The 15,111-nt window shown below is 46.8% G+C and overlaps 1 protein-coding gene across 1 annotated transcript in view; it reads left to right on the top strand.

Moving 5' to 3' along the window:
* Nucleotides 1-15,111, top strand: part of FAS (Fas cell surface death receptor) — a 258,748-nt gene that overhangs the window by 217,794 nt on the left and 25,843 nt on the right. The window contains exon 9 of the mRNA XM_086921941.1: nt 4,392-4,424. Within this exon, the coding sequence (XP_086778067.1) occupies nt 4,392-4,424 (33 nt within the window). The remainder of the gene's footprint in view (nt 1-4,391; nt 4,425-15,111) is intronic.

The raw sequence follows: 15,111 nt of genomic DNA, 5'->3' as shown, positions 1-15,111 counted from the left end.
ATGGGAGGGGCTCGAAGCCCAAGTTCTAGATACAGCTTGCCTCGCAGAGCAGCACATGTGCTGCCTAGGCTTGACCTAAAAAAGGTAGGTAGGGGGCCAGAACTATGAAACATAAAAAATAAATAACTGTCCCTTGGAGCAAACATCTACACACAGAGTTTGTTGGTGTACGTCCAGCATTGAAATGTCCTAGAATTGTTGGGTCGATCTAGCTAAGAACTTTCAGAGTGATGTGATAGGTATTTAAAACTTAGCTCACCTTTTTGGTTAGGGTTAAGGTGCATTACTGTTAATCCATTGTAAGGGAGTCTACCTTTTGCATTCACTGATGAGGACATTTCAACATACTCCATATTTTTCTGTGTACAGTTTGGGTCCCCTTGGTGTCATTCAGCTTTTATATGCTTTCAGCCAACATGTCTGACATTGCTGGCTGGCCTGTTAATATTATCTTGTTGTCCCATATGAACTGCACAATCTTAGTCTATAGTGCAGAATATGTCATCCAGTGTTAATATGGAGTTCGAGCCATGAGGATAATACTGAACTCTTAAGAAGTCTGTCGTTCAAGGAAAACCAAGTTCTCTGCCTGGTGTTACAATCATGCTCTGTCATTTTTTGAGGCATGATGTAGGTCACACAGAATGAGAGGCCAGCCGTACTCTAATGGCACTTAAGAAATTTAGGTAGGATAGGGACTGCCCAAATTCCCTGTTCCAACATATTAATGCATCTTTAATCTACATATACAACTATGCATCTATATACCTTCCATGTACTTATGGATGTACATTTTTATTGCTTTTGGATCTATATATTTATTACTTTTACTTATTTATTAATTTTCCTCTAATTCAGCATATCCAATGCACTACCCTATCTTTCACCCTATACCGCTCTCATTATATCCTCTAGCTCATCTTTCTGACTCGTCTCAAACCTTTTTCGACTACTCTATCCAATGCACTAGCCTATTTCTCACCCTATAACTCTATCAATATATCCATTACCTCCACTCATCCCAAACCTCATGCCACTACTATGATCCCCAAAATAACACTTTCGACACTCTTCCCTACTCCCCCCTCCTTGCATCATCTTATACCTCTTTTTACTATTCTCATCACCCAAAACAAGCCTTTTGTAACCCTCCCTCTGAGTCTTCCTCACTCCACCTCCCTTTACTAGTCCCCCTCCACCTCCCCTTTTCTCATCCCAAGCCTCCTCCTACTTCTATGAGCTCCAAAACAAATAAACAAAAATACAAACAAAAACATTTTTTATAAATCCTTCCCTCCTATCCCTCCAATATCCTTTGAAATCCAAATAACAGACTATACTAATTCACCACCAATTCTTTATGGGTTCTGTAGTAGTCAAGTCATGTCAAATATTCTTATAGAGCGCACTTATCACTGGAAGGTCTCAAGGTGCTTGCAGCAGAACAAACAGCGACAACAGACCGCAACTCCTGACCTGGCCAAGTAATTATTTAGGAAGGTGTTTACTTAGGAAAAAGCCAAGTTTTAAGATTTTTACGAAAACATTTATGATCCACTATGGATACAAGGTGTGATGGCAGTTTGTTCCATAGCATGAGAGCAAGATAAGAAAAAGAGTGGCAGCCATTACGAGATGTACGTGCACGCGGCTGAACCAAACATGATTTGGTGCCAGACCTTAACAATCTCTTTGGTATATACCACTGGAGCTTTTTTGCTAAATACTTAGGGCCGGTATCGTACATTGTCTTATGAGTAAGTCTTAGAATTTTGAAACACACTGGGAGCCAGCGAAGATTTTTAAGGTTAGGGGCAGCTGGAGATCTGGGGGAAAGGTCAAGGACCAATCTGGCTGTAGTATTCTGAAGGGTCTGAAGCTTGGAAAGATCTTCATTTGATGCTGTGAGCAGGGCATTTCCGTAATCAAGACGGCTGATGACTAGACCCTGCACCAGCGGTTTCCTTGCTTCAATGGGTAGCCACTTAAAGATTTTACGGAGATTGCGCATAATCCCATAGCAGATACCTAGGACCTGATTGACATGGGTTTTCATTGATAAAGTCCAGTCGATTGTAATTCCTAGGTTTCGTACTGCTGACTTAGGAGAGGGACATGAGCCTAATTCCAAAGGCCACCAATCTTGTGACCAGAATTCCTCTGCTTTACCAAAAAGAATAATTTTGGTTTTGTTGCCATTCAATTGTAGCCTGTTACTACTCATCCAGTTATTTATATTGATCATACAACTTTTGAAGCGTGAACGTGTGCCAACGTAATCAGAGCCACAGGTGACAAGTAGTTGTGTATCGTCGGCATACGACACAGTCTCAAAACCATACGATCTGATGATATGAGCTAATGGAGTTAAATACAAATTAAACAGCATTGGGCTGAGTATAGAGCCCTGTGACAGGACGACTGCATGAGACTAATGACTCCACATGAACTGTGGTAAAACGGTCTGTTAGATAGCGCTGGACCCAGTTCAGAGTCTTCCCTCTGATACCCACCTCCTACAGTCGATGTTTCAAGATACTGTGGGAGATGGTATCGAATGCCGCGGACAAATCAAGGAGAACCAAAATTGCTGGTTCCCCTCTGTCCAATGTGAGTTTAATGTTGTCAACAATCTCAAGGACTGCAGTCTCCATGCCATGGGCAGCACGGAAGCCGGACTGTGACGGGTCCAAGAGACCGTAGTTCTCTATGTAAGCAGTGAGCCGTTTGTTGATTAAATGCTCCAATACCTTCCCAAAGTAAGGTAGCAGGGAGATGGGACGATAATGAGCTGGTAGGGAAGGATCAGCTGATGGTTTTTAAGAATTGGCTTGACTTGCGCATGTTTTCACCTAATCAGTACATTGGCTTGCTCTAATGACATGTTGAAAATTTCGGTTAAAGAATTAGCAAGTAGCGGCATAATCTTAGTGCAGGCGCGGGGAGAAAATGGGTCTGCTGGGGAACCTGATTTAATTTTACTCAGGCCTTCAAGTACTTCATCAATGGTTATGGGTTCAAATTCCATTAACCACGGGGCATCATTGATTTCCTCAAAAGAGGATATCATGGGTGGGTTCCTGCTTTGCAGAGATTGGTCCGGATCAATGAGTGGGAAGGAGGCATAAATGGATTTTATTTTATTATCAAAGACGGCGAACACAGAGTCTACCCACTCTTGAGTCGGAACAAACAAAGACTGCTAGACCCGAGGAGATGTAAACTATCTAGCGTGCCTCTCGCCGAAAAAGCACTTCAGCACCTCATCAAGGATAGAAAGAGATATATAAATGCAAACCTTTTTACCTCTTCTACCCCTTCGCTATCCTTCTCAATCCAAATAACTAACATATCCACCACTCAAATTACTTTCATATTTTCACCATACTAATTCACAACTAATCCTTTAATGGACTCCCCGAAAAAGCACTTTGACGTCTCATCAGAGGTAGTAAGCACTGTATAAAGGCAATTACAATACAATACAATACAATGTTGCATCATTAGCCAAGAAGCAGATTATTGTTGTTTTTTTATTAAAAAATGATCAAGAATGGCATGTGTATCAATGTGTGTGGCAAACTGTTAGCTGGCCAGGGATCTTATGACTTTTCAAAGAACAAAATGAGGGCGCTGGACCTATGGCATGCAGAGTTGGTGTTGCCTAGACTAGACTTCATGAGGGTGGTGTGATGTAAATCATCGTTGAGCTGAACACAGCTAAGTCACCAATTGGCATGTCATATATAACTTGCAAGCATAAGGTGTATTTGGTTCTTTAGAACCAGGAAGAGAATGTGTCCACTTTTTTATATTGACTTGAAATTGTTTACAATTATGTTAGGAAGCTAATGGGCTAGATAGTTTGGGGGGAGGGGGGGCTGAAAGCATTGTTTTCAGCCCTCATTTTAAATCCCCTCCATACATTATGAGTATGGAAAGTGAGTGAGGTCAATAAACGGAGTGCAACAAGTTCCCTACGGTCAATGAAATAAAATACCATAATATGTGTCATTGTGTGCAGGGATATGTGGTCTTAAATTGGACAATGTGCAAAAGTTGGGAAATTGAATTGTATGTCGTTTTTATCGTTTAATAAACATTCCTGACCTGCAATGTCGAAATCACTGCCTTAAATATTTACCAGAATCAATGTGAAAGTGCAGCTTAGCATGGTACCATGATGTGGGCATAGTTCCCAAGGTACATCCCAGGTCAACACAGATGTAAACAACTTGAATTCCAACAGCCATAAATAAATTATAATAATATTGATTTACTAGCGATAAACTAGCATATGCAAAGCACCGTTCTCATTGTCTAATCACTTGTAACATTGACTTTCTGCTGGGTAAAAAATAAATGTACTTAATCCTCTCTTCCTTTTATAGATCAATCAGTGAATTTACCAAAAACATATCCAGGTATGTTTTGCACTTTTAATGAATCTCATAAGTTATTTGATGCACCGCCATTTGCCACAACGTAGCGACATCTTTACATTGTGGTTCATGTTAAATATTGTGTCCCTGTTTAATGATTTAAAGATGTATTTCTTCGGCTGTTCGATTATGTGATACTGTTGGTAAATGACATTTTTTTTTATTTAAGTACCTCTGGGCTTACCGTCTATTGGGACAGTAGACAGGGGGCTGTTATGAATGTATTTATGACCCGTTAATCAAATGCTGCTATCTTGTGTTAAACCACCAACTATAATGTCGATGTTCTGACAGTGAATTTGCTATTGTTCTATAACATATTACTTATGTTTTTAATTTGTTTCAAATGTTCTGTTGATGTATTTTTAGGTCTTCGGCGTTAACCGCGCGAAAGCGCGGTCTCGCCAGAGACCTATTGTGAGCGACTCTGCTTCCCAGGAGAGGGGACAGGAGCTGGCCGCGCGCTGGGGAATGGAGCGGACCACGCGCACACGAACGTGTGGCCAGCTCCTGTCTCCTCTCCTGGAAATCTCCAACACGACACACGCATGCGCACACACACATGAGCGCCCATGCACGCACGCACACATACAGAGACACTCTCCCCCCCACACGTACACAAGTGCACCGAGCCCCCCCTGCCGCACACACACACACACACACACACCAGTGCACCAAGACCCCCTCCTACCTCCTACCACTAAGGCCCACTTACCGCCACTCCGGACTTCAGCTGCCACCGCGGGGCTCTCCCTCGGGCATGGGAGTCTGAAGGCTGTAGGTTTTGAGAGGGAATTCGCTTTAAATAGATTTAATTTATTCATTGTATATGTCCTTTTAAGTAGCCTTGAATTGCCATTCTTTTATTATGCATCGTATTGTAGCTCGAGGCTTTTGTGAAACATTCTGGAAGGGCTCACTACTTTATTTACCATGAATCGGTGCACATTCTACGGTAGTGCTTGCTTTGGCCATTGTGGCTTCTTTCTTTAGTGCTTGGGTGCTTGGTTCGTGTTTCGAGGTTCCCTATACTATGTAGCTGATACAGGACGTGAGTAGCGGAATCTGTTGGGGCAAGTACAAATATGTGCAAAGTGGGACAAATTAGCAAGCCGCATCACTCCTCTGCTCACCTCCTCCGCCATGTGAGAGCTGCATCGCTTCCTGCCTGGTTGTCCCTCTGGTGGTCTCTCTTCTCTCTCTCTCTGCCCTGTCCCCCCCCACCCCCTTTATTTTCTCTCATCGACATTCCCCTCTCTCTCTCTCCCTTTGTCTCCTCTCTCCCTCCTCTGTTTCTCTTTTTCTACATGTACTCTCTCCTTCATCTCTTTCCATCTCTTTTTTGCGCCCCGCGCTGTCTCTGAGGTTTTATCATGGATTTGCCCAGGTATTCTTGATAGGAAGCTGGGTGTAGCGTGTTCATTGCTGTGTGCTGGCAGTGCCTCCCAGGGCCGTTCCCTGGGTCTGACTCACCAGTCATCACGTTCACCCCACCCTCCCTCCCCCACAGTACTACCTCAAGCCCTGCAGCTGATATACTGGTCTTTACACCCCCACCGTACCATCAGCGCTCTGTGACGGGCTCACTTCTAGCCTCTTATCACCACTCCATGCCCTCGTGCTGCTTGTGGTTATAGCTTCACTGCTTCCCGTCTTATGGCCTTGTGATTGGTAAGAAACATGGCTCCGGTGACGTAATAGCTGTTCTGTAGTGCTACGCATGCACCCGCTGCTCAGATAATTTACACATTTTTCATCTGTCTACCCCGTCTGTGCAGCAGGTTTTGTGGTGTACACCTCCACGTGGAGCGGGTTGTGCATTGGCTACGTCGCCACATGCTACATTGTGTATTATTCGCCACACAGCTTGGCAGATTGATTGTGCATTGTGTACCTCTCTTTGCAGCAGGATTTATGTTGTATATCTTACCGCATGTAGGGTTGTGCATTATGCACTTGTGCAGAGAGCTTCCGTGTTGTGGGTTGTGTTGTATATCTCTGAACGTGGTAGGTTATGTGACGTGCTCCGCAGAGTAGCTGGTTGTGCTGTATGCCTGCGAGTGTGGTTGTTCATATATTGCACATCTTTGTGTGTAGAGTATGGCATAGTTTACATTACTTAGTGAGCTGTGTGCTTTACACATCTGTGTGTTGGGCTAAGCGTTGTACAACTCTCCATGCAGCGAGTTATGCGCTGGACACCTCTCTTCTACATTAGGTTGTGTGCTTTACTCCGCTCTCTGTAGCAGGTTATACATTGTACACCTCACCATGTAGACGGTAGTGCACCTTGCTGTATCACAATTTGTGCATTGTACCCAGTGTGGCCTTGTATATCTGTCTGAATTGCATCTGTGTTGTATATTTCTTTGTGCAGCAGGGTTTGCATTGTGTATCCCTTGATTGACCAGTTTATCCAGGGTCACCACTGTGAGTCTCAGTCAGTCCTGTGCACACAGTCACCTGTGCTAAGTGTGAGAATGATGTTCGGTTGTGCTATTGGTGAGGTTGTCTTAAACACGCAGTGTCCATGGATGCTGTTCCATTCTAAGGCCTTGGGGCTACTGGGTCCCGAAAAGAACCCCACACTCTGGAAACTTGCATGTTTAATTCGGTTGAGAAAAATGAAAAGGTTGAGGTTTAGGCAGCCGGACTTTGACATTGTAGAATGACCCCTTCACAAACATGCAGCACAGTAATGTGCCAAGATGCCCTGCGAATGAGGTTTGCTGCACACCTTGCACAATCGTTTCATTGCTGCCATCCTCCCTTCTTTACGCTGCAGCTTAAGCATTGGCACTTGTTATACCCAAAAAATCTTTCTCCTTTGCTTTGGACACCTGTCACTCTCCGCTGGAAAGAAGGTGATATTCAGGATCCCACAGGGTTGAGAAGCTAGCTTTTCTATCCAAGACCCTAAAAAAAGTGTCCTAGTCTCAAACCCTACATCCCACCAACGTCAACAACATCTGCCCAGTGTTCAGCCTACCATAGCTAGGCAAGATGTTAGAAAAAAAGGAGCCTGGCAGCTCAGGTTCTGAGAATCGCTTTATCAAATCACAGCTGGCTCTTGTTTATTTATTAATTAGTTTTCACTGTTATATAGCTCAAACTTTACCTGCTCTTGTTTATTTATTAATTAGTTTTCACTTTTATATAGCTCAAACTTTACCCGCAGGTATCAGAGCGCTTTAAATCAGCATGCTTATAACAAGCAAGACTAGCACTCTATATTAGTGTCAGCTTAGCTTAGCATAAGCAACAGCTAACCATTCATAAACAATGTTTATATACCAATTGCAAATAAAAAAAAAATTAATGCAAAGCATTGTCATTTACAATGCCATTAACTCAAACTTTAATGCTGGAGACCTATTGCATTGCAAATGCTTGTTTTATGGCTTGTAGTTAGCCGAATAAAGATATTTTGACTGCCTGACTGTGTCCCCGGAACATTGCATATTTTAAACATGCTGCTTCCTTATTTTTACATTCAGTATTCAGCTTTTGTATATATGTTTTTGTATATCCAACCAACTCACACTCTACTTATCCTCTTTCAGTCTAATTATTCAGCGGCAATTTGGTTTTCATGAGCTTCAGTCTATGGCAACAACCCTCTTCGATGCCTCCAACAATGTTACCTTCTTACAACTCATTACTGTCTTTTAAGTGGGTTGACCACCCAACCTTGTTGATAACTTCCTTCCCCTCTCCATCATTAGTATTGAACTGGAATGTTTCTCATCCCATTTGGCATATTATTCTTGGGACATCCAGTGCCCCTCTTGTTTTTTTACCTCTGAAATTTTCTATGCTGATGCACTCCAGGACACTATCATCGGACCTCTTTCTTCTGCTACCACCTTTCTCAGTGACATCATCTCCTTTGCCTTCAAATTCAATCTAGGTGCGAATGACCCTATACATCTAATGCACATGCAAATTAAGCAATTGTGGAATAAAGAGCTATTAATATTTTGAAGGCTTGTGGTGCTGTCGGGTTACACTGCTGTGAGATCTTGGTTTCAGAGATAAGACGGGTTGCTGGATCTCAGCTGCAGGTGCAGTAATTAGCATCGAACCTCAGCAAAGTGGGCTAAGGACTGCGGATAGGTATATGGTTCAAATGGGAGTTACCCTCAGTCACCAAAGTAGACGGTCATGCACCATACATAACCAGATGGGTGTGGTTTGTCATGCTCTTTTTGTGTCCTGTGATGCAATTGCAGATGTCAGTTGTGCTTGTCCCTATTTTAGCTGTATTGCCTCTTTTGTCTGTGTGTAGGTGTCTCTGTGCCTGCATTAGATCTTGCTCCTTGACCTCTTTGCATTTGGTAATCTCTAGTTCTTGCTCCTCATGATTTTACTCCCTCTGGGTCTGTCCCCAGGTATGAGAATGGGCAGGTTTCACTTTTGAGCAGATTACACTAGCGTGACTCTAGAATCCTAGACTGATATGGAGTCACCAACACAGATTGATGACAAAATCTAGCATCAGTTTTTCGATAACTCCATCTTGTGCCTACATCATTACCAACAACACTTCTCTCATCCCCTGTGTGACTATTGCAACCATATGTAGCCTTATCAACTTTGATCACGCCAATATGCCATTTCAGGGAAGGCCTGATTTAGAATTTTTGGATATGTACTTTCATGATGGCAACAGGATTTAAATCGTGAGTAATATTTACTATTTTGCATGCTTGAATTGGAAAGGAGGTGAAAGAAGTATGGTTTGACATAGAACATCCTGTGACTGCAGTTACCACAGTTCATAACACAGGTCTTCGTTTACCCTAAAGATAACCGCCGCTGCCGTTGGGGCAGGGCCATGGACCTTTGACCTAGCAAACATATGGTCAGTACATTTTAGTTAACTCGCTTGCAGCTCACCTTGTGTAAATAAGTGTAGCTCTCTTCAAGGTACTTGACTTTCTTGCATGGTGTAATCCTTGTGCTGATCACTATTGGATTCAGTGGCAACCAAGCAACTCGATCATTACCTTGTAGCCATTTATTCCAGTTGATGTTTATTGCAATGGAGAGGGTGAGTGTGATGCTTTTGCGCTCGTGTTACTTTGTTTGAATGCACTATTTGGTTTTAAAGTAAGTCTGCAAAGTTATTGGCCCCAACTATGAAACTACGGGAAACCAAACTAATTTCTGCTGGATACTTCTAAGGGCAGACTCCTCAACTTTTGAATATTCCCAGGTCCCAAACTAGGTCTTGAGAATGCTTTAACAATGCTCCCTTACTCCGATGGGTGGCCCTATGTGGCTCTATAGTGAATCCATACTACTGTAGAAAGGATGGAAAAAAGCAACACTTCTGCATAATAATATCAATTCTTTTCTTGTTGCACCTTTCGGTGTGGATCCGGAGATCTGACTCAACTTTGTCAGTCTTCTGATGGTCATCATACTTTTCTCGTTTAGAGTGCCAGGGACAATATCTCCCCAGAAATTTTAAGATTCTTTAAGTGCCGCACCTGTAGGGAGCAGATGTCGGTCATGGACTGGTGTTGCATGAGCCAATGGTGTTTGGGCTCAGGGAAAGAATCAAACTTGTTCAGTAAATGTGCCCTCATGCACCCAAAGGCAATGCGGTACTGAGTGGTGAAACTACAGTTCGAGGCATGTGGGCTGCTGAATTCATATCTGTGCATAGACCGCCACCTAGTGTTGGGTCCGGATGATTGCACATTGTTGTCCTGGAAGAGTCTTCGAAGTATCACGAGATAGGTGGCTCCTCCCCTGGACTACAGTGCGCATGGGCATCGCCTCCATCCCCAGATTGTTTTTTTCCGCCATTGGGTTCGGATGTGTTTCGGTTCCCTCTGTCGGAACCGATAGTTGTTCAACTTCTACTCGAGACCGAAAGGTCTTTAGGCTGGGCGTCGGTATAGTTGCGTACGGGTTTCTTTCTGACTCTCAGCTCCTATCTCTTGCTGCCCTTCCACGTGCCTTCGGCGCGGACGGGCCTACACTACACCCTTTGCTATGGAGCGGACTCCATTTAAAAAGTGTCCGCTGTGTCACTCCAAATATTCACACCTCGACGTGCACCCTGTGTGCAATACCTGCTTGTCGCCAGATCACCGCGAAGACACCTGCATGGCGTGTTCAAAGTTCCGAAGCAAGAAGACTTTAAAGATTCGCCGGGCCAATCGGCTCCAGGCTCAATTATCGGCTTCGGCGCCCCCACCAGATGACATTTTCCAGGAATCTGTCGAGGGAGAAGACGACGTGCGAGGGTCGGACTCTGGCCCCGCGTCCGAGGAGGAAAACTACGACGCGGGTGAGGCGGACTTTGACGAAGTCTCCGACGAGGTAGGGGACGACGATCAGGCTTGTGCCACGATGGGAGATAGCTCAGAGGAGGAGCATCCCCAATCAGACTCAGGGGTTATTCCCCTTCATACGGCCCAGGTCGAGGGATCGCCTTCGGGCCTTACCCAAGATCTACCTATGAGTCCTACGTCCCCGCCTCCGGGCCCGGTCATGGACATTTCTAAGCCATCACTTATGTTGAAGAAAACGAAAGTGAAGCCAACTGGTCACGCACCCTCGGATGCGAAACCGAAACTGAAAGTTGCGTTGGTAAAGAAGGTTCTGGAGGCGTCAACTTCCAAGAAAACCAAAATGGCCGACCTGAAGAGCCACGCCAAAATGGCCGACCCGAAGCCCTCGGGGTCGACGCCGAAGGTGAAGGCCTCCGACGCGACCGCGTCGGCGCCGAAAGGGGTCGGGGACCCGAAGACGGTTTCGAAGAAGCGTCAGGGCGACGACGCGCCTCGGCATGGGGCGTCAGCTCCGAAGAAGAAGCCTACCGGCGATCAGGCTCTCGAAGATGAGGGGTCGCTCGAGCAGGTGCAACCCTCGGCAACCTTTACAAAGAAAGTGGGGGAATCCTTACAGCGGATCCGGAAGCCCACGGTGGTTCCCGCTCAAGACACTGTAGTGCCTACGCTCACGCCTAAGCCTACTAAAGAGCAAACGCCTATTCGTTTCACCCTTCCACCCAAGTCGGCGCCGAAGGCCTTCGCGCCGAAACAGGGCGGACGTTCAGAGGAGGTGTTAACGCCGAAAGCTGCCTTGGTGGTGTCGAAGCTTCGGCTCCAACCGCTTGCGGTAGAAGAACGTCGTGAGGTCATCATCGACGCCAACACCGGGAAACTGTCGCTCCTCAAACGAAAGATCACGTCGGAGCCGGCGTTGGAACCTTTTAAGATCCCGCTCAAGAACAAAAAGTACTCTGCGGACTCTTCGGCTCTGGTGGAACCTGTGTCCCCACAGGCCTTGGAACACTCGCCGACGCATTCCCCCGCGGCCGATGCGGACGAGGAAGATGCCGAGTACAACTATCCTGCGTACTCGGATCCGGAGGAGGAGCATGTGCCTTGGGCCGCAGGAGGCGACACAGAAGACCCGCAGTCGGGTCAGGACACTCAACTTTTCGCCGCCAAGACGTCCCCGACAGAGGACTCGGCGGCCTTCAATGCTTTAATAGAGAGAGCTGCGGCGAACCACGATGTCGAGCTGCACTCGGACCCCGTGGATGCGGACTTCTTATTCGAAACCTTCTCGGTAGCCGAAAAGCAAGTCAAAACGCTACCAATGCTTAAAGGGGTGCTGAAACATGCACCGGAGGTTTTCAAAGAGCCCACCCGGGCGCGGGTGGTCAACCCTCGCATCGACAGGAAATATAAGGCAGCGCCCACGGATCCCACTTATATCAAGGGACACTTGCCATTGGACTCCTTGGTTGTTTCCAACGCTCGGAAGAGGGCGAATTCTCAGACTACTGGTGACGCTCCTCCCCCCGACAAAGAGTCCAAGATCTTTGAGGCCTCGGGCAAACGCATTGCTGCGCAGGCAGCTAACATCTGGAGAATATCTAACACCCAAGCCCTGCTTGCACGTTATGATAGGGCCCATTATGACACATTAGAGGCCATTCTGCAACACTTGCCTGACCAATACAAGGAGGCAGGAGAGATGCTCATTCAGGAGGGTAAACTCATTACAAATGCATCAATCAAATGTGCTCTAGACGTGGCAGATACGGCCTCCAGAGCCATCAATACAAGTGTGTTACTTAGACGTCATGCCTGGCTTAGAATTTCGGGGTTCAAGCCCGACATCCAAACCACCATTTTGAGTCAAACAGTGAATCCTGACCATCTGTTTGGCCCTGAGGTGGATGCCTCCCTAGAAAAAATGAAAAAGGATACCGAAACTGCCAAGTCAATGGGGGCTTTACAGAGTCAGCAGTTTCGGGGTGGTTCCTTTCGCCGTTCAAATTCAAAAGGCACCTCCCGGGGACAGGCAGCCCAGTCCACACAATACTACAAGGGTAACACCCAGCCCTCGTATAACAACAAGGGTAGAAGTGGTTACAGAGGCAATAATATCAAAGGCAGGGGACGTGGAAACAATGGCTCCAGGTCCACCACCACCAACAAGCAGTGACGTCTTGTCACTGCCCCCCGATCACACAACACCGGTCGGGGGGAGACTCCAGCAGTTCCTGCCGGCGTGGAAGTCCATCACCACGGACAGGTGGGTGAGGTCTCTTATCCAGTACGGGTACTGTCTAGAGCTTACGTCCATTCCACCGGACATACCGCCAAGAAGCCGTCCTATGTCCGGCGAGCATTTGACCTTGTTGCAGCAAGAAGTTCTAGTTATGCTGCAAAAAGGGGCGATAGAGCTCGTTCCATTGCAAGAGCGGGGAACGGGGGTTTACTCCCTGTATTTTTTGATCCCCAAAAAGGACGGATCACTCAGACCGATCCTGGACCTCAGGCCCCTGAACTGGTACATCCTCTCGGAGCACTTCCATATGCTAACGTTGCAGCAGGTGCTCCCCCTGCTTCAACAGGGGGACTTTCTGGCTACGCTGGATCTGAAGGATGCCTATTTTCATATTCCCCTGCATCCTTCCCACAGGAAGTATCTCAGATTCACAATCTTAGACCAGCATTACCAGTTCAGAGTCCTGCCGTTCGGGGTCACCACGGCACCAAGAGTATTTACAAAATGCCTGGCGACTGTGGCGGCGCATCTCCGTCGCCAGCATGTCCACGTCTTTCCATACCTAGACGACTGGCTCATTCAAGCAAAAACGGAACAGCAGTGCGTAGACCACGTGTCTCGCACCATTCGTCTCCTGCACGATCTGGGATTCTCTCTGAACTACCCAAAGTCCTATCTCCAGCCCGCCCACGTGCGACAGTATCTGGGCACGACAATCAACACTCTGGCAGCCACTGCGCAGCCAAATTCAGTGAGAATCGCCAGTATCCAGGCGCTGATCCAACGATTCAGACCCCAACACTCGCTTCCCGCGAAGGTGTTCATGCAGTTGATAGGCATGATGGCCTCCTGCATCTCCATTGTCCCGCACGCGAGGCTACATATGCGTCCGCTTCAGGAGTGCCTAGCACGTCAGTGGACTCAGGTTCATGGGCAACTGACAGACCTAGTGTTGGTGAGCGGTCGGGCATACAACTCTCTGCATTGGTGGAATCCACAGAACCTTTGCAAGGGCCGACCTTTCCAAGAGCCTGTCCCACAGATTATCCTGACGACGGACGCCTCTCTCCAGGGATGGGGAGCGCATGTACTCCATTACACTGTGCAGGGACTATGGACACTACAGCAAAGGAAGATGCACATCAATGTGTTGGAACTGATGGCAATCTTCATGGCCTTAAAGGCGTTCAAAGTACATCTGTGCAACAAGGTCGTGTTGATCCGGACGGACAACATGACGGCCATGTACTACATCCAGAAACAGGGAGGCACACACTCTCCACAGCTGTCTCATCTGGCTCAGAGCATGTGGAAGTGGGCCATTCAGAGGAACATCTTCCTCATGGCAGAGCACCTCCCGGGCAAGGACAATCAGATGGCAGACCTCCTCAGCAGGCACAGCCATCAGATGCACGAGTGGGAGATACATCCATCGGTACTCCAGCCGTACTTCCAAATGTGGGGTCATCCAGAGATAGACCTGTTCGCCACAAAGGAGAACGCAAAATGCCAAAGCTTCGCCGCCAGGTTCCCACACCCCCAATCACAGGGCAATGCGATGTGGATGAACTGGTCAGGCAGATTTGCGTACGCTTTTCCCCCAGCACCTCTGATACCGCTGGTGGCACGCAAGCTCAGGCAACACTCGATGACGCTCATCCTGGTTGCTCCAACGTGGGCTCGCCAACCATGGTACACCACGTTTCTGGAACTCTCTGTGGTACCGCATCAAAGGCTTCATCTCACTCCCAGCCTTCTGACGCAGAGCCATGGCGACATTCAGCACCCAGATCCGCAACAGCTCAACCTGGCGATCTGGCTCCTGAAGTCCTAGAGTTTGGCTACCTCAATCTTCCTCCCGATTGCATGGACATCATTCGGGAGGCAAGGAAGCCCACTACTAGAGCTTGTTATGCGGCTAAATGGAAGAGGTTTGTCATCTACTGTGTGAACCACGACATTGACCCGCTAGATGCTTCCATTCAAAACATCATCTGTTACCTTTTTCACCTGTATCGATGTAATCTAGCGTACTCTTCCATCCGCATTCACCTGTCTGCTATGGCAGCATACCTCCAGAATAGGCAGCACCTGTCACTCTTTAAGGTCCCTGCTATCAAGGCCT

The sequence above is a fragment of the Lissotriton vulgaris genome, chromosome 5 (assembly GCF_964263255.1).
Source record: "Lissotriton vulgaris chromosome 5, aLisVul1.2, whole genome shotgun sequence".
Lineage (NCBI taxonomy): Eukaryota > Metazoa > Chordata > Amphibia > Caudata > Salamandridae > Lissotriton > Lissotriton vulgaris.
This window is presented reverse-complemented; position numbering and strand designations above follow the sequence as displayed.